The sequence below is a fragment of the Culex pipiens genome, chromosome 2 (genome assembly GCF_016801865.2).
Source record: "Culex pipiens pallens isolate TS chromosome 2, TS_CPP_V2, whole genome shotgun sequence".
Lineage (NCBI taxonomy): Eukaryota > Metazoa > Arthropoda > Insecta > Diptera > Culicidae > Culex > Culex pipiens.
This window is the reverse complement of record NC_068938.1, coordinates 46,102,936-46,129,180: the sequence shown is the minus strand read 5'-3', so window position 1 is coordinate 46,129,180 and position 26,245 is coordinate 46,102,936. Positions and strand designations below refer to the sequence as shown.

The 26,245-nt window shown below is 36.1% G+C and overlaps 1 protein-coding gene across 3 annotated transcripts in view; it reads left to right on the top strand.

Moving 5' to 3' along the window:
* Positions 1-20,856, top strand: part of LOC120416770 (solute carrier organic anion transporter family member 5A1) — a 137,631-nt gene extending 116,775 nt beyond the window's left edge. For all 3 annotated transcript variants that reach the window (XM_039578627.2, XM_052707189.1, XM_052707190.1), the window contains 10 exons: positions 9,098-9,835; positions 9,899-10,059; positions 10,169-10,276; positions 15,848-15,948; positions 16,019-16,235; positions 16,292-16,840; positions 16,902-17,124; positions 18,969-19,157; positions 19,214-19,362; positions 19,418-20,856. In XM_039578627.2, coding sequence (XP_039434561.1) covers positions 9,098-9,835; positions 9,899-10,059; positions 10,169-10,276; positions 15,848-15,948; positions 16,019-16,235; positions 16,292-16,840; positions 16,902-17,124; positions 18,969-19,157; positions 19,214-19,362; positions 19,418-20,655 — 3,673 coding nt within the window. In that variant the 3' untranslated portion in view covers positions 20,656-20,856. The remainder of the gene's footprint in view (positions 1-9,097; positions 9,836-9,898; positions 10,060-10,168; positions 10,277-15,847; positions 15,949-16,018; positions 16,236-16,291; positions 16,841-16,901; positions 17,125-18,968; positions 19,158-19,213; positions 19,363-19,417) is intronic.
* The last annotated feature ends 5,389 nt before the right edge of the window (positions 20,857-26,245 follow it).

Sequence of the window (26,245 nt, the reverse complement as noted above, 5' to 3'; positions counted from 1 at the left end):
TTGAGAAAAAAAATTCTGATCGATTTGGTGGAAAAGTTAGGGACAAGTAATAATTAAGCCATTTTTACTTGACTTTTTGTCACAATAATTCGATTTTAAAAAATTTAACCCTCTTCGCTTCACTTTTTTTGATGGTTTAGTGAACAAAAAGTGCCAACTTTGAAGCTGTAGGTTATGACTGACGTTTAGTTTTTCGCCAAGCTATGATTTTGGTAGAAATTGTGATTTTTGGAAAGTATCAAAACTTCACACGAAAAAGCTTCTAAACATCATTTTTGGATGTAAAATTGAATTTGGAATCAAATTTTAAGATTATAGCCGTTTTGAGGCTGATTTTTATTTAAATGGTTTCCATGCTTTTCCATCTCTGAAAAAATACTTCAAAACTGAGAAAATTGTCTACAATTTTCTTTGTTGGACATTGTCGAGCCGACAATTGCTTGCTGAGCCTTGTACAATTACGAAAAATGTTTTTTTCCTAAGTGATACCCATTGGGCCCCTGATTTTCAATCAATGTTACTTTATTAACTTTTAATCCGATTTTAATGTTAAAAAAAAAATCGTTTAAAATTTTGTCAACTCTTTGAAAAAACTATTCTTAGACTTAAAAAATCACGACTAACATTTCAAAAGACGCCCTTTTTAATTATTTTAACCTTTGGTTCTTTTCAAAACTTCCCCTTCAAATCTTAATTTATTATATTTCAAAACATCGCTCTTGTGTAGGGCAACAGATACAATTTTTGAACGATGTAAAAAAATCAATTTTAAAAGATGTAAAATAATTCTACGCTTTGCTTTGTTTTGAAAATTCTCATATTCAAAATTATTATATAATTTGAATGATGATTTACATTATTAGCTTCGCTTCTTGGCTGAAAAATAAACACTTTATAGAACAGTTGAAATATGTGCGAAAATGCTCTCCGGCAGAATAAATCTATCATGTTTCAAAACTTATCCTGCAAAAATACATACTATGTGATAGGCTGAGTTTCTTAAACAAAAACAATCTAAAACATTTAGAAATATTTTTTTTTATGATTTGGCCGTTTTCAATATTTATGTCCAATGTCCCTCAATTCGAAATGAAAAGTGAGAAATTGAAAAAAATAAGTTGTATTTTGAAATATTTTGTCTAAAATAGATTGGAAAATAATTAAAAAAAATTATTGTTTCAAAAATGATGGTTTGAAAAAAAAACTTTGTGAAATAGTTTTGTAAAAAAAATCCATTTTATGGCCATTTTGAGGTAAAAAAGGATTTTTTGGGTGTATTTAAATAATTTTTGTCTAATCTAATCTAATCTAATCTAACACAAACGCAGCCAATCCGATGAAAGCATGCTGGAAAGTCTTGTGATTAGATTACGCCCCAAGCACTTTTCTTGTCAATATTAATAATTGGGTCCTAAAATGAAGCTTAGATTGCTGATATTATTGTTTACAGCGATAAAGCTTATTTTTCCGAGTACAATGACCCTTTGTACGACCACAAAGAGCTTAAAATGGATTTTTAAATCAATTTTGAAAAATTAACATCGCGGTCCTTCTTGACAGAAAAGCCCCTACTTGACAGCTCGTTCCAAGGGGACCATAGTTAATCCATCGAAAAAATGTTGTCTAGTCAAAACAAATTTTTGCATAAAAATGAAAAAAAAAGTGATCAGAAATGGATTTTATTCGTGTTTTTTACCGTTGTACATAAAAATTTACTTAGGGCTTTAGTACCCAATTGCAGAACAACCGAGAACACCCGAAAATGAATTGCAAAAATTAAAGCGGCCAGCCCTACTGCGTTGTGTTTACCGCAGAGAGGATTCTGCGAAGGGATCACATTTTACAGAATCTACAGGGGAGGAAGGATGCGTGGACATACCGTACCAAACGCTCCGAATTTGTGGTTGGGTGTGTAATTGTAAATTTGGCATAAATAATTATATTTTAAGGGGGGTTCGTGGAAATGGAGAAATGGGGATTGGGAAAATGGAGAATGGAGAAGAGGTAGGAAAGATAGTTCATTTAATCAAAAGAATATAACCTATACGGGTATGGCATGGAAAAAAATAACAAAAAAATTATGGAAGGATCTCACCTAAACCTGGATATCTTCAATAAGCAGTTTCAATCTTCATTTTCCTGCAACCGGAATTGGACACAGCCTGACGGCGTGACGATCGTCACCTCCTCTAGGTTCTTGATAGTTTTCGATCGACGAACCCAATCAAACAGAATCTGCTTCCATTTACGGACTTTTTGAGTGAAGGGACAGGCTCCGCAGGTTGCTAACAGCTTCTGGCTTTGCAGGAAAGGCTGGAACCATCAGGAAATCTTCGCCGTTTCGCCATACGAAAAGGTTCACGGAGAGCTTCACTTTTGTCCTCAGCCACAGAAAAATTCTCTTACAGGATAAAGTTATCCGAAGAACAAATCCGAAACCGTCGTGGAATTTTGTAAAAATTGGCCAAAAAATGCCAACGAAACTTGAAAAAACCGAAGAAAATGTCAAATTTACGGCACCGAAAAAAATTTACGTCCAAACTCGCCCATGGCTACTTCGATCTCCTCGCTCGGGTTTATTAAAATAATTTTTGTACGCAGAAACCCAGAATATGACCGAAAATCATTTTTTTTTTACCATTTGAGTAAATTCTGACTCAGCGGGCAAAAATACCTGACAAAAATATAAAGTTCTCTTTTCTCGAAATTGCTACGATAAAAAAAACTAAGTTACAGGGTCAGACGCATTTGGTAAAATTAGTCGTTGTTAGCGAGATATAATTTTGGTGTCTTCGACAATTTTCTTGTATTGGCATTCCCCACAACTTCCTAGAAAAAAAACCAACAAAAGTTATGTTTGCTGTTATACTTTAGATGTGAACCACTCTAGTTTTCTTCCATCTAAAATGTTGACCATTAAAATTTGTAGTTTTCTTCCATCTAAAATGTTGACCATTAAAATTTGCAACAACTCTTCCGAGGACACCAAGGCTTCATATTTTTAAAACAATTTCCATTCAGTTTTGCAACTGTTGAATGTAGAAAAAATCCACGTATTCTAACAACACTTTTTCATTATTTGTTCAAAACAATTTCATGCAATTTTATGTATTTTTTTTCATTTTCATCTTATCAGGCCACTTTTTTTTCATCAACTTTAAAATTGTTGTTTCAAGTTCGTAAAACAAGCAATATTTTACTCTAAAAAAACCAAGTGAAAGTATCAAAATTATCAAGAAAATAAACTTTGTGACTCGCTTACAGTTGTCTTGATATTTACAATCGTGTTCAGTTACTTTTAATCTTCTTTCCTTTGACATTTTGAATAAAAGCAAGAATGGGGCAACATAAACTATGAACTAAAATCTGCAACAGCCTTAGTAAAATTATAATTTAGATGGCCCTTGCTCAAGCCATTACTTCCAAAGCCATGATTTCCCCGTTTCCAAAAACGCAACCACAATTAACACTCATAATTCGCACTCAAATGCACTCTATAACCATAACATCTAATTAGCTCGATTGTCGCGACATTATGTGGCTCCAAAACGCACTAATTAAAATGTAACCACTCAATTTCGAGCAAACACGTGAAAACCAACAAAAATAATATTAGCCCAGACGCAAAACCAAATCCAATCGAGTTTCAAAATTTCACGCCTCACTAGATGGCCGCGGCACCCAAAAACCGATACCGTTTGGCATTCAAATCCAAATTACTGGACACTGATGATCGATAAATTACACAAATGCTGATGATGTCCGTTGCGGAGGGCGTCCTCTGATGGTCCTACAATCTCGCAATTAAATTCGAAGGTCGCCACCCCAAACCACCCCACTGCGCTGCGAGCTGCACTTTGGTTTTGAGACCAATTCTAGTTTGAATTCAGCACTAGAATAGGGTGGTTGTTCCGATTTATGATCATTGGGCTCCTTTTTCATTCCATTATTGTTATGCCAATTCGAATGAGATTCAAACAGTTCCAAATGGGGGATCCTACCCAAAAGTCAACGAGCACCATTAGTGGATCATGCAGCTATGCAACTGTAGCAGATTCCACTCCCAAATGACCTTTATGCCCCCCGCAGCGCAGGGTGAGAGGAAGTCCAGAAGCGAGATAATATTATTGTTCCGGAAATGAGATTCTACGGCAAACCGCAACGATGCACACAGCTCACAGCTTCAGACCATGGTTTCATTCGTACAGCGTGGAGAACCACTTGTGGAATCATGACTCCAATATGGCATTTGCAATCATGGCAGCAGCATGAGGCACAGACGATTCCTCCGTTAATTACTATCTCGCTGGGGCCAAAAACCGCAAATCAAATTTGCTTCAACTGCCCTAATGGCCTTCCCTCTGGTTGTTTTTGTGTGAGTATAGAGAAGAAACATTCCATATTATGTCGTGAACGATGAACGATGTTTAATTTAATTTAATTACTGTGTTATTTGAACTAAGCGTAATTATCTTACTCATTTCAGATGCATTTCCTTTTAAAAAATATTTGCAAGAGCAGAATCCAATGCAATGTTTGTCAATTTGATGCAATCAGCGAAAAATTTAAGCAAAACATCTCCATTTTTTCCATATTTGGTTTAAGACGGATTAAAAAAATTTAACAAATCAAATTTTGAACAAAAAGAAGCATCAGGAACCAACATATTTTTTTTTGCCATAGTAGCAAAATATGTAAGATTTTATAAAGTTTTTTTTGTTTCAAAGTTAATTTTTTTACCAAATTTTAATCTCTAAGCCATTGTAAAGGAGAATTCCCGAATTTTCAGATGTTTTTTTTTTTTCAAACCTTAAGCTTGTATTATTGTATCAAAACAAAATTCTCAAAGTAATTTTCAATCCTGAATACAATCAAAATTGACAAAATAAAAACACAAAAAAAATAAGTATAAACAAAACTTAAACGCAAAACCAAAGTTTTTCGTTAAACAAAAATATTCAAAAATGTGGCACAAAAAAATTAAAATCTCATAAAAATTAAATAACTGTAAATAATTTGAACAAATTTAGTTTTTGTTATTTCAGTTTGTTTGAAAATGTTGTTATTGGTTGTTTACAGGTTTCTGCAGAAAAAAAAATATTTTTTTTTTCACCAACAAATAAATTTAAAATACTTAAGAATTTGTAAAAAATAGAAGTTTATGCTTGAAGTGGCAAATTGTAGATTTTTTCAGCACAAGTCCTAAGACGAGGTTCTGCCGAGTTGGACAAATACGACGAGTGCTGAAAATCGAGTTTTGCAACGATTTGCATGCAACATTTTTGCATTTCCGAAAAAATACTTCTGCATATGAGCAATTCCAGCTCAAATCAGGAACTTTCCTGATACTTTTGTACCCGACCCACTCCGATTTCAATGAAATTTTTTAGACATGTTATCCTTGGCCTATATAAGCCATTTTTGTGTATATAGAGCCAATTGTACTCGAAAATGACATTTGAGAAGGGCGTAAGTAATTTAAATATTTTTGTATTTTGTAATTTAAAAATTACTGTAACTCAAAGCCGTTGCATCGTATCAAAAAGTGGTCAAAGACAAACTTGTAGGAAATTGGACGGGCTTTCTGAAAAAAATACACTGAAAAAAATACACGCCACTTCCATGAGATTTTTCAAATTTTAACTTTAAATGTTAAATTTGAAGGAGATGTCACGATTTGTTTTCGTTCAAAATTGTTAAGGAAATAGCCTAAAATGTTACAAAAAGACTCACAAAAATGCAGGATGGTATGTCTCTCCTAAAAAAATACAAAAATCATTTACTAAAACTGTTTTTTTGAAAAGTGGTCTAAACGTAAAAAATTTCAAAAACCGATAGTGGGAATCGATTTCCCAGACAATCTATATATATAAAAAAATTCGACGGTTTTGTTCGAACGCGAATCAGTTCAATACGGAGAGTCGGACCGAGGTGCTCTTTGTTGCGTTGGGTTCGTGTAAGCCCAAGGAAGGTTTATATGCTAAAAATTGCCACTTTGGCCACTCTGGGACAGATTCCGGAGCATCTGCAGATTGTATGGGAAAATTTACGTAAACTCAAACTTTGATCACAGGAGGCTGAATAAGCAAAAAATATTAAAACGTCAACAAACGAAAAAAGACAGAACGAAGTTTGTCGGGTAAGGCTTGTTTTACATAAAAGTCTCCATATTGACTATTGTCCTATGTCAAATCCTTTGAGTTACAGTAATTTTTAAATTACAAAATACAAACATATTTAAATTACTTACGCCCTTCTCAAATGTCATTTTCGAGTACAATTGGCTCCATATACACCAAAATGGCTTATATAGGCCTAGGATAACATGTCTAAAAAGTTTCATTGAAATCGGAGAGGGTCGGGTACAAAAGTATCAGAAAAATTCCTGATTTGAGCTGGAATTGCTCATACGATTTTTAAGTGAAACGTTTGTTTCCACACTCAAGTTTGGCGTCCGTGTGTTTGGTCTATTAACAAATTAAAACAGTGTCGAAAAGTATTACTTTTCGATACATGTGCTGAAAAGTTGGACTTTTCAGCACTCTAATGGATGCTGAAATAGTTGTTTATGCAACAAGTTGCAAAAAGAAGAAAAATCAAGTTTTGCAACGAATGCAAACATTCATACATTTAGTAAATTCAACGTTCAAAACAGAAAAATATTGAAAAATGTTACTTTTCCGTACTAGGGTTGAAAAATTCAACTTTTCAGCACCCATTACAGTGCTGATAAGTAGAACTTTTCAGCACTGTTATTGAAAGGTATTAATTTTCCATTCTGTTATTTTTGGTAGGGAAAAGTAGGCCGTTTCGTTTCTCCAGAAGGACAGGAAATGTTGACAGTTTCACAGCGGAATTGCAAAAAAATGATTTAAAATTTGTATCTAAAAATTGTAACGTTCGTCTTAACACAATATTGACAAATAATAAAAATCTCTTAAAACCTCTTTAATTTTTCAACACTTAGCTTTAAAAAGTCGTTAAACGTCGTATTTTATGATAAATATTTTTAATTTTTTTTATATTTTCTTTTGCAAATATTTTTCAAAGTTTATGTAGCTCTCCCCCCTCTCCCCTCCAATTTTTTTCCGAAAAATAAGGGACAAAACATATTTTTTCAAGAAACTTCAAAATTTTTATGAAAATAGATGTCAGCATGTTTGGGCTGGATTAAAAATATTTTGAACTTTTATGAAATTCGAATGTACAGTACCGCAAAAACTTTTGTTTAACTAAGTGTCGTCAATACTTAGGTATTTTGGAAACTAATGATAGCAAAACAACTGGACAGGTGTATAATGCATTTTTAAACACTTTTTTTTACTCAAATGTTGAAACCATGGCTTATAAATTCAGTTTTTAAACTTTTTGATTGCCTAATAATAAAACGCCTAAAACTGATTTTCAATATTTACAATAAAGTATATCCTGCCCGTCACACCAGAAAACTCAAATTTGGACCGTTGCGACATATAATATGTTCATTTGATTTGCCTGAGAATTTCAAGTCTCACGATTTTTACAGTTGAGTCAAGAAAAATTTGTTATGAAAAATAGTCTTATAAATTTCTGTACCATAAAATCAGGCAACTCATCACAATTCCGAGCCGCAAATTATTAAAAAAATATTGTTAAAAAAATATAAAATTTAAATAACAAGCCATAGTCTTCACATTTAAATGAAAAGAGTGTTTTAAAATGCATTTTACACTAGTTCAGTTGTTTTGCAATCATTAGTTTTCAAAAAATCTAAGATCTGACAAAAACAAAAATTGTATCGAAAAAAAAGATTTTGCATCGAAAATTTTCTAAAAATCTTAAGATTTTTTAATAAACCCAAACATGCTAAAAATGTATGTATTTTAATTTGATTTCAGCTGGTTGCACTTGAATTTTCATTGAAATTTTGAAGTTTATTGTAAAAATATTTTTTTTGCCTTCTGATTTTTCGGGTCAATTTTGAAGGGGGGGTGACAAAAACTTTTAAAAATATGTGTACCAGCCTTATCGAATGTTAAAAAATGTTGGGGTTGTACTAGCTTCACAAGATATCGGAAAACAGACCTTGGATTTGGATAACACTCTACCTCTACCTTCAAGTTTTCAAGTTATGTAGGGGCAGGGGGGGCAGAATGGCCCGCCTAACGAAAATGCGCCAAAAACCATAGAAAAACATGAAAACTTATGAATTCAGTGTAGTAGGCTTATGCTTTGGGATGTTCCCTTCAATGTTATATACTTGGTTGATGAAATTTTTTAGCTTAAAACTGTTTTTGAGCCACTTTAAAAAAAAAGTTTTTTCGACGTATTTTCCAGGGTGCGGGGTAGAATGGGCCACCCTGCGGGGCAGAATGGGCCACCTTAGAAAACAAGCCATTTTGTCTAATACAACGTTGAAGGGAGATAAGAAATGACTTAAGGTACCTTTCTAACATAGTTTCCATGAAGTTAGACCACTTTAATAAAAATAGTCACTTACCAAAACAAAGATTTTTGAAAATAGTGTTAATATGTTGAAAAAGGACACTATTTTCACAAATAATCATCAAAACAACTAAAAAATCAACTAATGTTGCATTAAACGTGATTTGTGAAGCTACCAGGAGTGAAATAATCCATTTAATCCAAATTTCATAACTTTTGATTGTTTTTATAAGGCAGGATAAGGGTGGTCCATTCTGCCCCCAAGTGGATTTTAATTTAACACTTCCACCACCAAGTCTCTAAATGATTTTAAGGTTCCGTTGTTGTTTGTATACCTTGGTAGTAACATATAGTAACGTTATAAGCATTGAGCAAACTTTGTCAAACAATCCAACTTTTCAGAAAGTTTATTTAAAAACCTCGAAATAAACAACATTTGCGTAGTTTTGTCAATAAATTTACATTTTTGCTCATAATTCGAAAAATACAATGAATTCAAACGTCGTTTTCGGTATGGTGAAGTTATTTGACGTCCTTTATAAGACCCTTGCCTTAAAATTTGGTCTAAATCCATTCTAAAGCCCAAAACCAAGGGTGGCCCATTCTGCCCCCCTGGTCCATTCTGCCCCCCCTGCCCCTATTTTAATTCTATCTTTTTTTCACTCCCCACCAGACGCAACGAATCGATGTACGCGATGACGGGCCTGTACGCGGAGGCCCAAACCGACGACAGCAGCGCGGACATCCCCCAGGACACGGAGGAGTGCGAATCGCTGCCGGTGTCGGTCAACACGACGACCACGGCCACGACGGCCGCCACCGCCGACGTCGTCATCAAGTGCCACAGCCGGCAGTCGTCGAACGCCAACAATGGCGTCACGATGCCGGACAAGCCGTCCCAGCTGCCGAACGTGCTGCTGGTCAACGAGGACTACTCGCGGGACTGCGGCATCCTGAGCTGTCGACCCGGCGCGGTTCAGAAGTTTGCCCGGATTAAGGTGTTTGTGCTGTTGCTGTCGATTCTGGTGACGCTGCAGCAGGCGCTCAGTTCGGGGTACATTAATTCGGTCATCACGACGATCGAGAAGCGGTTCGAGATACCGTCGAGCTTGTCCGGGTTGGTGGCGTCCAGCTACGAGATCGGAAACGTCATTACGGTGATCTTCGTGAGCTATTTGGGCAGTCGGAGACACATCCCGGTGTGGATTGGGATCGGTGCCGTCATCATGGGCATCGGTTCGCTGGTGTTTATGGTTCCTCACTTTACCGGAGAGCCCAATCCGGGCATCCTGATCGACAACAAAACGGCGGACAACATCTGCCGGTTGGTGTCGGTGCGGGAGCAGGACATGGGCCTGGGACGGTTGTCGAATAGTTTGTCTAATCAACCGCTGACTACGCATAACTTGAGGTAAGTCAGCGGGAGCTCACAATCGCTTAGAACCTTGAACTTGACCAACTCCCCTATTCTCAGAAACGACAACTGCCTCAAGGGCAAGGCGTCCACCTTCGGACCGGTGATACTGTTTGTGATAGCGCAGATCCTGCTGGGCGGCGGCGGAAGTCCGCTGTTTACGCTCGGCACCACCTACGTGGACGACCACGTGCGCAAGGAAAGTTCCTCGATGTACATTGGTAAGGACTGGCCTGGTCAAAACCGACCTTTTGTCGGAGTGCTGTGTTGTGTATGAAGTGAATTTTAAATCGTTCTTCCTGCCTGCCGCTTCTTCCTTTTCTCCCCCAGGGGCAATGTACAGTATGGCTGCCTTTGGGCCCGTGTTGGGCTTCCTGCTCGGGGCGTATCTGCTGTCGTTCCACATGGATTCGTTCTCCGGAAGCGACATCAATATAGGTGAGTACGAGGCGAAGCGAGCGAGCGGTTTTGATTGTGCCCGATGCATAATGCAGCCGCTGATTGAATTGTATTGATCCGCGTGTGACTTGCCTGGTCTCTGGTTGGTGGCGAAAGGCAAAGGTGGTTTGTGAGTGCCAATATGTGTGTGTGTGTGTTTTCGCAAAGTGGGTCAGTTATGGAATTTACAATAACTGGGTGAAGACGTTGTTTTTTGAACAAATTCAAAACACAACAGCTAAGATTTCGTCAGTTTATCAACTTCTTAGAATGGAGTTATTTAAACATTTTTTATCAGACTTCAAATCACTTACTTTAAAAAAAAATCAATGGCGTTTAAGAAGTTTAAAAAGTTAGTAATATAATTTACAAATTACCATATTAAAAAAGGGTCATAATATGATTTGCAATGTTCACTAAACAAATTATAATATTGTATAGATTTCCACTGCACTTAATTTTTAATGTAAAATATTAAAAAATACCTTTTTTAATACTCAAATTATAAAATGAAACTTTTTATATGTTTTCACTATATTAGAATGTTTAGCGTCTAATAGACAAAGATGTTCACAGAATATCGTATTATTGAAAAATATTAAATATTTTATATTTTGTAACATAAATAATAAACGACTCGAAATTTTGGTGTTATTTTGGAAGGTTGAAAATTACCTCTTTTATGATGTAATTTTACTTAAATAGACACTGAAAAAGTGACAGTTCTCTAGCATTTGACAGAACTTAGTTTTTTTTTAAATATATTAATACTGCAATTCCCTATATCGTCCCGCCCGTGTGGATCAATCGGACCGCGCACTGGACTCTCAATCCAGAGGTCGCCGGTTCGAATCCCGCGGCGGGCGCTCTAAAATTCTTTGTGTAAATATGGGTATTCGGCGCCGTCGCTCCGTGCCATACTTTCATACACTTAGGAGCCCAGGGCGGCGAAGTCCTTGTAGATAAAAAGGAAGACACTAGTGGTTGGTACTAGCAATGGTGGCCGACAGCTATAAAGTCAACTTCGTTCATTCCATATAAATGTAAAAACTCATTTTTTTAAATTGCCAAAAAAATGGTCAGGAGCCCAAATAATAAGCAACGTCCCACTGAGAATTTTGGCTCGAGCCTCGAGTCGATCTGGCTCGAGATCGAGCCTAAATCGAGTCGAGGCTCGAGCCAAAATTCTCAGTGGGGTTTCTCTTTTTGATTTGGCCATTAGGGTGATCTTCGCCATGTTAGGATGGATCAAAAAACATTTTTTTAGATGACGAGAAACTTTTTTTCCTAAAACAAAAACTTCTCCGGACCAATTTTGTGCCATTTTAAAATTTGGAAATTGCTTGAAATAAAAAAAAATGATAGCCATGATTTTTTTCATATAGTTCGAAGATTATATTCCAGTTTGACTTTGAAATCTGAGATTAAACGAATTCAAACAGAAAAAAAAAATCCTTTTTTAATTAAATAATTAACCGGTACTTTGAATTTTATGTTCAGGTAAATTTTCTTCTGAATAACGAAAAACACGATAAACGATATTTTAAGCATGATTTACAAAACCTGTTTGATGTTCTACAAAAATAGTGTTCAACATGTTTCTGTATTTTTGCCGTTATTTTTACAGAAATAATAAATTTTTTAATTATTATATTTGTGAACTTTTCTTAATTCTTTATTTTATTTTTAACATGTCTCAAACAACACTTTTATAATATTTGTTTCTTTCTATCTGGCAATTTTTTTTAATTACATTCCCAGAAATTGTTAGCATTATGTAAGAAATACTTATGACTTCCAAATTTATTTCATAAAAATCGGAGAATACTATAAAATTAACCTGACAAAGCTACCAGACCCCTTTTACAAATTAAACATCTTAATTTTAAAACAGCGCAACAAAAATTTTTCTTCTGTTTTTTTTTTAAACTTAAAAATTCTAGAAGAAGAAGAAGAAGGCAAGAAAGTTGATTCAAGTAGGGTAATTCTCCGCCAACTCACACAGCAGTTGCCCCGACCCATCTTCGATTTGCGTGAAACTTTGTCCTAAGGGGTAACTTTTGTCCCTGATCATGAATCCGAGGTCCGTTTTTTGATATCTCGTGACGGAGGGGCGGTACGACCCCTTCCATTTTTGAACATGCGGAAAAAGAGGTGTTTTTCAATGATTTGCAGCCTGAAACGGTGATGAGATTGAAATTTGGTGTCAAAGGGACTTTTATGTAAAATTAGACGCCCGATTTGATGGCGTACTCAGAATTCCGAAAAAACGTATTTTTCATCGAAAAAAACACTTAAAAAGTTTTAAAAATTCTCCCATTTTCCGTTACTCGACTGTACAAAATTTTGGAACAAGTCATTTTATGGGAAATTTAATTTACTTTTCGAATCTATATTGACCCAGAAGGGTCATTTTTTCATTTAGAACAAAAATTTTCATTTTAAAATTTCGTGTTTTTTCTAACTTTGCAGTGTTATTTTTTAGAGTGTAACAATGTTCTACAAAGTTGTAGAGCAGACAATTACAAAAATTTTGATATATAGACATAAGGAATTTGCTTATAAACATCACGAGTTATCGCGATTTTACGAAAAAAAGTTTTGAAAAAGTTGGTCGTCATCGATCATGGCCGTTCATGGTCACCCGCGACAGACACGGACGACGAAACAAAGAGAAATGCATAAAGTAACTTTTTCAAAACTTTTTTTCGTAAAATTGCGATAACTCGTGATGTTTATAAGCAAACCCCTTATGTTAACATATCAAAATTTTTGTAATTGTCTGCTCTACAACTTTGTAGAACATTGTTACACTCTAAAAAATAACCCTGCAAAGTTAGAAAAAACACGAAATTTTAAAATGAAAATTTTTGTTCTAAATGAAAAATTGACCCTTCTGGGTCAATATAGATTCGAAAAGTACATTAAATTTCCCATAACATGACATGTTCCAAAAAAATTTACAGTCGAGTAACGGAAAATGGGAGAATTTTTAAAACTTTTTTAGTGTTTTTTTCGATGAAAAATACGTTTTTTCAGAATTCTGAGTACGCCATCAAATCGGGCGTCTAATTTTACATAAAAGTCCCTTTGACACCAAATTTCTATCTCATCACCGTTTCAGGCTGCAGATTATTGAAAAACACCTCTTTTTTCACATGTTCAAAAATGGAAGGGGTCGTACCGCCCCTCCGTCACGAGATATCAAAAAACGGACCTCGGATTCGCGATCAGGGACAAAAGTTACCCCTTAGGACAAAGTTTCACGCAAATCGAAGAGGGGTCGGGGCAACTTTTCCCGATTTCGTGTGAGTTGGTAGAGAATTACCCAGTACCGAACATTTATATGTTTGTTATCGAAAAAGGTTTTTCCTCCTTTTCTACGAAATCGGTCTTTTTTTTATTTTTATTTTTGTATTTTTTAATCTGGCTGAAACTTTTATGGTGCTTTCGGTATGCCCAAAGAAGCCATTTTGCATCATTAGTTTGTCCATAAAATTCCATACAAAAATGATGTATGAAAATTTAAAAATCTGTATCTTTTGATGAAATTTTTTGATCGATTTGGTGATACACGGTAAAAAAATGGTGATTTTTAATTTAACTTTTTGTCACTAAAACTTGTTGCAAAAACACTATTTTTAAGTTTTTTTTTCATATGTTTGGGACATCAAATGCCAACTTTTCAGAAATTTCCAGGTTGTGCAAAAAATATTTGACCGAGTTGTAAATTTTTTAATCAATGCTGATTTTTTCAAAAAAATTAAGTATTGCAAAAAAATTTCAACTTTATTTTTCGATGTATTTTTTGAAAACAGTCGCAGTTTTCCTTTTTCTAAATTAGTGCACATGTTTGACCACTTTTGAAAAAATAATTTTTTGAAAAGCTGAGAAAATTCTCTATATTTTGCTTTTTTGAATTTTGTTGATACGACCCTTAGTTGCTAAGATATTGCCACACAGCTAAAAAAGTAGTAATCCAGCTGCGTGTAAAAGCTGGGTGTAAAATAAATATTGCATTATTTTATACAATTCTATGTGATTTTACACCCTGAAATATGTAGCCCATCAGTATGGGAATCCTATTTGACCGAAATGTCAAGCTCATATATGCGTTTATGCTTGCAGCATTTTATCGGTCTGATGGCCGAGTGGGCTAAGGCGCCAGCCCTTACTGTTGGTGCTGGGTTTGAATTCCCCGCGGTTGCAACTTTTTTTTGTGTTTGTAAAAATTGTACATGCAGTGTGTAATATTAAGTGTTTATTTTGACGGGCAATGTCCATGCTTTTGCATGCGATTTTATTATCGGATTTTTCGCTGTGCATGAGAAGGTTTAAAAACAGGAAAATTGATGTTTTCTAAGTGTAACCCAAACAAAGGGCGTAATATTGAATGTTTTTTTGCGAACAATATTTCGATTACTTTTTAAAAAAACAGTATTGATTCAAAAATTCATTACTCGGTCAAAGATTTTTGGCACAACCTGGAAATTTCTGAAATGTTGGCATTTGATGTCTCCTAAAACATATAAAAACATGTTTTTTTTGCAAATCAAGTTTTAGTGACAAATTAAAAATGAAATTAAAAATCACCAAATTGTTTCTACCTTGAATCATTTTTTAGTCCTTATTCATACCTAAACTGCCCATGTTCACATAAATGTCCCATATGCAAAAACAGCAAGCTGAGAAATACGCATTTGAAGTTTGTCCCATACATAAGGCTACATGTTAAATTTTCGCGAAAAAACTGGATTTCCTCCTGATATCTAGAACAAAGTACTGGATGTTATAGGCTCTTTCGAAAGAGCACACAATTTTGAACCAAACTGCATCAATAACTCGAAATCGATGAAAATGCATATGGGACATTTATGCGATCAGGGGCAGTACAACTTTGCCGAAGACACCAAACCTATCAAAAAAATCCTTCAAAAGATACAGATTTTTGAATTTTCACATTTCACATATCATTTTTGTATGGACAGCTGCCAAATTTGTATGGATAATTATATGGATAAACTAATGATGCAAAATGGTTTCTTTGGGCATACCGAAGGCATCAAAAAAGTTTCAGCTGGATTAAAAAATACAAAAAAAATCGAATGACGGAAATCTGAGAGAATTGCTCTCCGGTTTTTAATAAAATGGAATAAAAATTAATTATTTTTTCGTTAAACTTGTTATAAGTTGAGTTTTACATAACTTTCTGAATTCACATCTTACTTCTTCAAACTTTTGATTAATTTTGTTCAATCTGTTGAAATAAGCTTGCTATACATTTCAGCAACATATTATCCAGACGGTCACAACCTTTTCTAATTGTTCCACACAGCAACTGCGTCCCTCTCCAACTCGAAAGGCCATAACTGCCATTAGTTTTCTCGTTCGCATTCCTTCTGGAAAGCGCTCCGCAGGAAGTAGATACCTATAATTCCACCAATAAATATTCAACCCATAACTTTGGCAACAAACTAATACAATTTGTTGTACGAATCACGCCGCTCCGACTCCACACACTTCGGCAGGCACTAATTTGTCACCGTGAACTAATACATTCCTTCGTTCCAGATCCCGACGACCGGCGGTGGGTCGGCATGTGGTGGGGCGGCTTCCTCGTGTGTGGCATCCTGCTCATACTGGTGGCCATTCCGTTTTTCTCCTTTCCCAAGGTAAATTAATCGCCATAATATTTTTTTCGGGAGGACAGTTGATTTATTTCCATTTTTGTACGGTTTGCAGGTCCTGACGAGGGAAAAGAAGAAAATCCGTATCGCCGAACAGAAGCTGCCCCAGCTGCAGCAACTGTCGGCCAACAATTCGAGCAGTTTGCCGAGGACGACGCAACCGACTGCGTCGGAATCTGGGAATTTCCAGCAGCATCAGCAGCAGCAGGGTCAGAAGGAACCTCAAGGGGCGAAGACGAACGAGGATTCCGGCTATGGCAAGGATATCAAGGGTAGGGATTTGGTTTGGGGGATTCCTTGGGTACAAATTTACAAGATCTTCTTGCAGACATTCCCCTGTCCATGTGGCGGCTGGTGTCCAATCCGGTGTACATCGTGACCTGTCTGGGGGCGTGTATGGAGTTGATGATCGTGTCCGGATTCGTGGTGTTCCTGCCAAAGTACCTCGAGACCCAGTTCAGTCTGGGCAAGAGTCAGGCCAGTGTCTTCACGGGGTCGATCGCCGTTCCGGGCGCTTGCATCGGAATTTTTGTCGGTGGTTGCATCCTGAAGCGGTTTCAGCTAAAGCCGAAGGGGGCCGTCCAGTTCGTGCTGGTCTCCAACTTGATCTGTTTGGCTTGTTACGGGCTGTTGTTCTTCTTGGGTTGCGAGAATCTCAAAATGGCCGGCACGACGATACCGTACTATAACAGTTCTCCGGCGCAGCACAACGTGGAACCGTTCCAGGTGAACCTGACGGCGGCGTGCAACTTTGGCTGCGAGTGTCACATGTTCGACGTGGAGCCGGTCTGCGGCAACAACGGGTTGACGTACTTTAGTCCGTGTCACGCCGGATGTACGGCGTTCTCGTCCGGATCGAACTACACCAACTGTGCTTGTGAGTAACTTCTTCAAAAGCTGTAAGACAACCTTGATAACCTCAAACATTTCCCTCACAGGCGTTCAAACGAACGTAACCAACGTGTACACGGGAGCGGAGGGTGCTCAAGCTCAGGCACTGAACGCCCACCAGGACTTTGCCGAAGTCACGGTGGTTCCGGTGGCCACGGCCGGCGTGTGTAACAAGCCCTGTCGTACGATCTACCCCTTCCTAATACTGCTGTTCTTTATGACGTTCGTCGTTGCCTCCACGCAGATGCCTTTGTTGATGATTGTGCTGAGGTAAGTAATCTTAAAGTTCAAGACTTTAAGAGTCCAAGATTTCATGTGCTCAGGATTTCAAGAATCCAAGATTTCAAGCGTCCGAGAGTCTAAGAGCCCAAGAGTCCAAAAGTATCAAAAGTACAAGATTTTAAAAGTCCAAGAGTCCAAGAATCCAAGAGTCCAAGAGTGCAAAAGTCCAAGAGTCAAAGAGTCCAAGATTTCCAAGATTTCCAAGATTTCCAAGATTTCCAAGATTTCCAAGATTTCCAAGATTTCCAAGATTTCCAAGATTTCCAAGATTTCCAAGATTTCCAAGATTTCAAAGATTTCAGAGATTTCAAAGATTTCAAAGATTTCAAAGATTTCAAAGATTTAAATGATTTCAATGATTTCAATGATTTCAAAGATTTCAAAGTTTCAAAGATTTCCAAGATTTCCAAAATTTCCAAGATTTCCAAGATTTCCAAGATTTCCAAGATTTCCAAGATTTCCAGGATTTCCAAGATTTCAAGATTTCCAAGATTTCCAAGATTTCCTTGATTTCCAAGATTTCAAAGATTTCAGAGATTTCAAAGATTTCAAAGATTTCAAAGATTTAAATGATTTCAATGATTTCAAAGATTTCAAAGTTTTCAAAGATTTCCAAGATTTCCAAGATTTCCAAAATTTCCAAGATTTCCAAGATTTCCAAGATTTCCAAGATTTCCAGGATTTCCAAGATTTCCAAGATTTCAAAGATTTCCAAGATTTCCAAGATTTCCTTGATTTCCAAGATTTCCAAGATTTCCAAGATTTCAATGATTTCAATGATTTCAAAGATTTCAAGGTTTCCAAGATTTACCAGATTTCCAAGATTTCCAAAATTTCCAAGATTTCCAAGATTTCCCAGATTTCCAAGATTTCCAAGATTTCAAAGATTTAAGAGATTTCAAAGATTTCCAAGATTTCAAAGATTCCAATGATTTCAATGTTTTCAAATATTTCAAAGATTTCCAAGATTTCCAAGATTTCAAAAAATTGAAAAATTTCAAAGATTTCAAAGATTTCAAAGATTTCAAAGATTTCAAAGATTTCAAAGATTTCAAAGATTTCAAAGATTTCAAAGATTTCAAAGATTTCAAAGATTTCAAAGATTTCAAAGATTTCAAAGATTTCAAAGATTTCAAAGATTTCAAAGATTTCAAAGATTTCAAAGATTTCAAAGATTTCAAAGATTTCAAAGATTTCAAAGATTTCAAAGATTTCAAAGATTTCAAAGATTTCAAACATTTCAAAGATTTCAAAGATTTCAAAGATTTCAAAGATTTCAAAGATTTCAAAGATTTCAAAGATTTCAAAGATTTCAAAGATTTCAAAGATTTCAAAGATTTCAAAGATTTCAAAGATTTCAAAGATTTCAAAGATTTCAAAGATTTCAAAGATTTCAAAGATTTCAAAGATTTCAAAGATTTCAAAGATTTCAAAGATTTCAAAGATTTCAAAGATTTCAAAGATTTCAAAGATTTCAAAGATTTCAAAGATTTCAAAGATTTCAAAGATTTCAAAGATTTCAAAGATTTCAAAGATTTCAAAGATTTCAAAGATTTCAAAGATTTCAAAGATTTCAAAGATTTCAAAGATTTCAACGATTTCAACGATTTCAACGATTTCAACGATTTCAAAGATTTCAAAGATTAAGATTTCAAAGATTTCAAAGATTTCAAAGATACTAAGATTGCAAAGATTGAATGGTTGAAAGATTCAAAGATTCAAAGATGGAAAGGTTCATAGGTTCAAAGATTTCAAATAGTTCATGGATCCAGGACTTATTAGATCAAAGAGCACAAGAGTCCAAGAGTCTAAAACATCCGTCAATTCCACAGATCGGTCTCGGAGGAGGAGCGCTCGTTCGCGCTCGGCATGCAGTTCGTGATCTTTCGGCTGTTTGGGTACATCCCGGCGCCGATCGTGTTCGGCAACCTGATCGACTCGACCTGCATGCTGTGGAAGTCGACGTGCGGTGAGAAGGGCGGCCGCTGCCTGATCTACGACATCGAGGCGTTCCGCTTCAAGTAAAGTTCTTTTTGGTTCGTTGAGAGATTCTTTACTGATTGACGATTAATTGTAGGTATGTTGGCCTTTGCGCGAGCATCAAGATAATCGCCCTGGCGATCTTCATAATCGACTGGTGGCTTGTGCGACGGCGGAAGAATCTGGACCAGCTGAATCCGATGTCGGCTAACGAGCTGGTTGGATCGATCATCAGCTTGGATAAGTGTAAGTTAGCTTTTTTCTTACAATTTTCTGGTATTACATCAATCTTCTTTCATAGTGTTCGAGGAAAAAGCCAACCTGGAAGGCCAGGCCGTGCCCTTCAACGGCGAGTGCATCTCGGGCGATTCCATCGTGGACACCAACAGCAAGCGAGTGCTGATCGCCAGCCGGCACCTGCGCAACGATTCCAAATCGATCCAGCTGGAGTACAGGTACGACGACGATACCGTGCGGCACCAGTACCAGCGGCCGCGGAAGCACATCCGCAGCAATTCCTGTGATATCAAGATCCAGCGGTCGAACTCGGCGACGAACCGCGAGTCCGACTTCCACGACTGGAAGCTGAAGCGGTTCATGCGGCACCACACGCGGAACAACTCGCGCGACCTGGACCAGGAGCACTGCTGTCGGCAGCAGCAGCAGCTTCAACAGCAGCAATCCGGCGGTTCGCAGCTGGGTCGGTGGATCGCGCTGCACAATAACGAGCAGCCGACGTCCAATATCAAGTACATCTTGAACCACTTGAAGAACAACAACGTGGACGGGCACAGCAAGCTGAACTACAGCAATAGCTGTAGCAACGGAGCCGGCTGTGGTGGGATCAAGAAGAAACGACACACGAGAAACTACTCATATGGACAGGAGTTCTCGTTCCTGCCGAACAATGTGATCATCCGGCTGGACAACGACATTGCCAACAAGTTCCTGGCGAACAACGGCGGTGCGAGCACTTCGCGAAAGAGCTCGTTCTCGCACGACGTCAACCTACTGAAGAACGTGAACAAGCTGAACAACTGTTCAACGGGAGTGGTGATTGGCGGAGGAGTCGCCAAGAATACCAACGACCTGAACGAAGAGCTGGAATCTAAGTACGCGAAGGGATCGTCCCACAGTTACGGTCACTCGCGCAACAATTCCAAAGATCTGAACCTGTTGAATCTCCAGGAGGAGGAGTCCACCGCCAGTGGCAGCGGCATCCTGGGAGGGATCAAAGCGTTGATCGACGACTCGAACAGCATCCTGCGGCACCGGCGGACCAACTCCAAGGATCTGAAGTACATCGGCGGCTACCAGCCGTGCGAACCAATCAGCAGCGCCAGCAGTTGTAGCGTAAGTAGTAACAATATCCGAAAGCTGTCCGGAGGACATTTGCACCCGCTGGCGTTGACCACGACCACGGGAAGCGGCCCTACGGAGTCCCTCCAGCTGCTGCTGGACAAGTCCAGTCTCCTCGATGAACAAAGCGCGGAAAGTTCCACTAATGGCGGAGGTGGATCGACGTCCACCAACGTTTAGCCGCCTGATCTGGTCTGTCCACTTCCGATCGACTATCTCGCGAGCCCAAGATCTGCTGCAAAATTTGCCATTCCCCCTGCTCTAGTTTCCTTCCTCACGTAGCAGAGTTTAATTCCGTACTATAATGTCTTGTAACAAGTTGGTAGAACGCCCGCTCGCAATGGTTTCAAAGACACAGTTAGATCAGCTTGCGAACAAAAATCTACCACACCTAGTAGTTTTACGTAATTAGTAATAGTAAGAATTCGAGACTGCATTTTATTACGTTAAATTACAAACCCCCGAATTGGATTCACAAAACCATCAGAAACTAGAGTTCATGCATTTGCAAACCCCCCGCGGTAGAGGAAGAGGAAACATACGATACAAACGAAATCAGTATCCGCAAAAAGGTTTGTTTCCGCGATGTGCCGCGTTGTGACGGGGCGGAGCTTCGGTCGGCACAGTTTGATTCTCTCTCGCTCTCTTTTTGGTGAGATGTTGTCGAGAGAGCCAGGGTTTTTATTTTTTGGTCGCTCAGCGTAACTCAACGCATTCATGTTGAAATTGTTAATTTTTTTGTAATTTTAAGTGCAAAAAATAGTTTTGTTTCTTCAATTTTTTTTGAAGTTTTTTGGAAATTTGAAAAAGTACGAATTATAATTGCAATTATGTATTCATGTTTCAAATTGATATATTACCAGCGTTGAATTAACCTCAAAATGTAATTCTTCTCGAGCGAATTTTCCAAAGTGACGCAAGCGTGACGTTGAAGATAATCTCTCTCGAGCTGTCAATAGACTTTTTTTACTTTGTTTACAAACATTGGCCACCTGAAATAGATTTGGGAGGGTTAAGAACTCACTCGAATATCTTGAACTTCAATCAATTTAAAAAAATCTTTTGATGTTCTTCTATCACTAGAAGAGAGGTTAACGCTCTCTTTATCGGATGTTTTTTTCTCAGAGTGAGAGTTTTGTTCCAATTTCTCTCCTATTTGCATGGTGATGGTGATCTAAGCGGGTTGCCGACTGGATTTCGTCATGTGATGATTGTCAATTGTTGTCAATTTCTCTCGCTGCAAAAACCAGCAAGAGATAGAGAGAGAATCAAAAATTGCACCTTCACGGGAACAAACCTAGTTCATAACAATATTCAATGAGTTAATAAGTGGTCATTTTAGAGCCAGAAAATCACAAATCACGATGTTAACGCAAAACAAACAAACACAGACGCAAACAAACAAACAACCTTCCAAATATTCCTAAAACAACATGCAAAAGTGTTGAATTTAAAGTAATAACGCAGATTTAGTGCGACAAAATAATTTTATAAAATACGTTTGAAGGTAATCACTTTAAAACGCTAGTTATTAAATCAAGTTTATAAAGAAATAAAAACAAAAAATGCTACTCGAGAATGCAAGCAAAGTGAAGTGAGAGTTTACTGGATCCAAATGCCTAATTTATTAAAAAACACACACACTGAAAGCAAGGATGAAAAAAATTGCCCGCGAAAAGAAAAATTAACTCCGCAAGCAAGATAAACAAAAGAAGGGAAAATATTTTTATAAAGTCTATTGAAACAAGCCAGCAAAATAAAATGCAACTAATTGTTAAAGAAAAACACACAAGTCACACACAACATGTTGGAAACGAATTTGACGAAGAAGAAACCTGCTGCCTGAAACTTAAAAAAAGAAAAAGAAAAGAATTACAATTGGGGCAATATTTTAAAGAATTGGAGTCAATTTTGGCGTGGATTAAAAACAAAATCATTCTAATCGCGTGGGAACGATAAGTAAGAGAAGAAGAAGTAGGAAAAAACGAGTGTAAACTAGGAGCTGTGAAAAAACTAGGGTAGAGCGGTGAGAATAGGGTTGGTTACCAAACTTGGTACTTGAAGCGGTGGTTAGGAAATGTGTTCGAAATTGTTGATCCTTAGCGAAATTATCCCCAGATAATAGAGTAGAGCACGTTGGAAGGTGAGACTGCGGGTGTGATTGCAAGAATGTGTGATTTAGTGCTAATTTGAGAAGATATAGCTCGTTTTATTTGGAAAAGTAGTGAAAATTTCGATGGAGCTGAGTGAAACAACTAGGTTAGTAAGTGTGTTGCCGAGTGAGAATAATTGAACAAACAAGTTTTTAGGTAAATCAGCATTAATAGAGCGCTTCTTTTCTCAGTTTAGTGCAACAACAAGAAAAAGCGCATGGTTTGTTGGAGGATCGCAAGAAGGAAACGAGTTTTGTGTGATTTCTTTATCCAAGTTGTCTAAAGTAGAGAGTAAGTCGCTAGAAACGTTCTCTGTATTGCACTCCACTACTATAGCTGAATGTACATTATTAGTGGTTCTATTGCGCATAAGAAGAGTAAAAACTTAAGCTTAATTTCAAAACACAGTTCAATAATACAAATCTTAGAGAGACAAAACTTAGTTGGTTAAACATAAAAAAAAGAAAAACAGTAGAACTCGCGCACTTTAAGCATATAAATTTATCTAATATCGTTACAAATATTTACTAATTTGGCAACACTGTATTTTCAAAATTCCACACACTGGGAACGCTGTGTATTGTTAGAGCAGAAAGGACTACGAGATTGTGACAACGGATAATGCAAACATATCGTGCAATACAATAGCAAAATGAACATTATGAGATAGTAACAAAATAACAGATCTAACTTATTTTAACTGCAAAAAGGGCAAACATTAAACAATAGGTACAATTTGGAATCTCCTCAAAAGCAATGTTCAAACATACACACAAAAAACACACTAAACAAGCAAAACCGACAAGATTTCTGTACTTTTCCTTCAATGGAGTTCCTCCAGCTGTGAACAATAGATGTGCTAGCTGTTGACTGCACCGCCACCACACAAAAAAAAAGCAAAATTTAACTAAAGAGAATCTCTGTCAATTAGACCCCTCCCACTCTGAGCTATATTTTAGTGCTGTGCGTACAAAAAGGAAGAAAAACTGAAATCTGAAACAAGAATCTAAACGAAATCGCCCACAGGCGTTTCCCTATCACACACACGCCGTGTTGCTGGAAGTCAAAATTACTCAAACAAAACAAAACATGCATACAAAAAGTCACCACAAAGCGATTATGGAATGGAAAAAAATTAAACAAAACGCAAGGCATGGCGAGTTGCTGCAATTATTAGGATTCGAACAATAAATGAATTTATATAAAATAAGGTGCGGGGGTTATGGTGTGTGTAGAGTTGAAAGAAATTCCTTCATATATGTTTAATGCATCTTTTTGCATTTCTTACTATTTTTTTAAATTTCTGATGGATTATTTTTAACATTATTTCGTCATATTTATATTTAAATTTTAATAATGTTTTTCCAGAGGCATAAAATACTTTTAACCATGAAAATTGTCGACATTTTTTTCAAAAATTACATTTGTTATTTTATTACTGACTGATTTATTACCATGCATAGGTTATATAAGCACTTACTTTTCAATTCGAAAATATCAATCCGATTTTTAATGTTGGAAAATAAGTCCACAGTATTTTTTGTATTTTAAAACTGCAACTAACATTCCAAAAGGGGCAGAATTTGGCTTAAGTACTTTACAGTTGCAAATAAAAAAAATTTATCCGAAAATGATTTTTGAACAAAAATTTGAGTGTATTTAATTTTTTTCAAATATTTTCATAGGTCACTTTTTTTTGCCCGTTTTTATGTTTTTTTTTTTGGGAAGGGGAGAAGTCAGGAACAAGTGACAATATTTGTAATGGGCCTATTTATTCCTTCACGAAACAAAACTATTTTCTTTATAAATATTGTGGACGTAATTCGAACCATCAAATTATGAGAATTTGTACTTTTTCATTAGGTCCAATGAACATAGAAAGTATATAGAACATCCAAAAATACATGATAATTCAAAAAAAAATGTTGTTTTTATCAAATTTATCAAAATTTTATTGTACATTGAAAAGTAATGTCAAAAAATGTTAGAACTTTTCAAAGATATTTTTTAAATATCACATTTTTTTTTCAAATAATCAATGCTTGGACAAAAATTTTCTGCCCTTGCTTGAACTTTCTGAATAGATGGCATTTTATGTCCATTCAAACATATTTTTGCAATTTGTGTTTTTTTAAATCCAAACTCAGCAAAAAAAATAATCCCTGCTTAATTTTTTTTTCTGCGTAGTACTTTACCGAAGACGTCAAATCGGTTTATCGAAGACGCCAAATCGGTTGAAAAAATCCTTCAATAGATACAGCTGCCAAAATTTTATGGAAAGTTATATGGACAAACTGAATTGGATAGAGAAGTGTTCAAAGTACCTCATGAAGTCGTTTCATCAACTTATGAAATGTTTGAAAAGTTAGTTAATAATAGTTAAGAAATCATGAATAAATAGCATTATTTCAATATTCTCAAAATGTCATGCTTTCTCAATGAAAATGAACTCGAATCGGAAAAGGGACTGCATCATTGGATTCTTTGGACAATTTTGCATTTTTTTTAAGTTACAAGTTGTAATTGTTATTGAAACAGAATTCAAAAATATTTTCATATTCATAGGCATTTTCAGTAGAACAATTTATACAGCAAATTTAGAAAATTGTTTATTCTTGTTACAAAATTGGTTTTGGATTTCACTTTACCTAAAATTTATATACCTTTTATACAAAGTTATTGAACTTTGTTAAACAACCATTTAATAGTGATTTTTTTCGATTTAAACCAGAGGCGACGCGTGGCCAAAATGTTTACCTGTTCAAACTATCTTTTCAGTAATTTTCAAGTTTTTTAGCTCAATTGTATTTTCAAGTTTTTTAGCCCAATTGTATTTAAAAAATATCTTTTATACATAATACAGAGAAATTAGATGATGTTAGCAATATTGTTGTGAGAATTGTTGATCACATGATTTTTATTGAAATTGTAACTTTTTCAAATTACAGCAATGACCATTCTCTAAGAACTGTAAAATTAAAATGCTTTTTACATTGTAGTTTTTTATAATTAGTTTGTTTTGTAAATAAAAAAAAACTAAATTAAAAATTTGGGCGTAATCCAACCATAAGTTTTTCCCTGGAGTTTTCTTTAGAATGACTTCTCTTATGTTCCATTGGATTAGATAAGAGCAGAAATTATTCATTATTCTCAATTCTCACTAAGCAAACATTCCGGATGTTGACCATTCTAATCTTGAAATCACGTGCTCTAGTTTCCTGACCAAAACAATTAGGCCATAAAAAATTGTATTTTACGTTTCTCTTCAAAATTTCCCTGAAAAACCAGAGGGAAAAAAATAATATCGATGAAAATTAAATTTTTCAATTCCAAGACGATTTGGCGTGTTCGTTCAATTATTTTTACCAGATCAGACGGTAATAACTAAATTCATGCCATTTCAATAACAAATATTCTTAAAATAACAGAAAGTGTTATGGAATATTCTTGCAAAATCAATTTTTGCATAAGAGTTCAATAACAGTTTATGTTATCATAACAAAATTTGTTATTGGTCTGATATTGGTTGAGAGCCAAAACAACTTTGAAATAACATTTTTTGTTATGGAAGAATAACTCCAATTGTTATTAGGATGATCGGATTAGTTGTTAAAAAA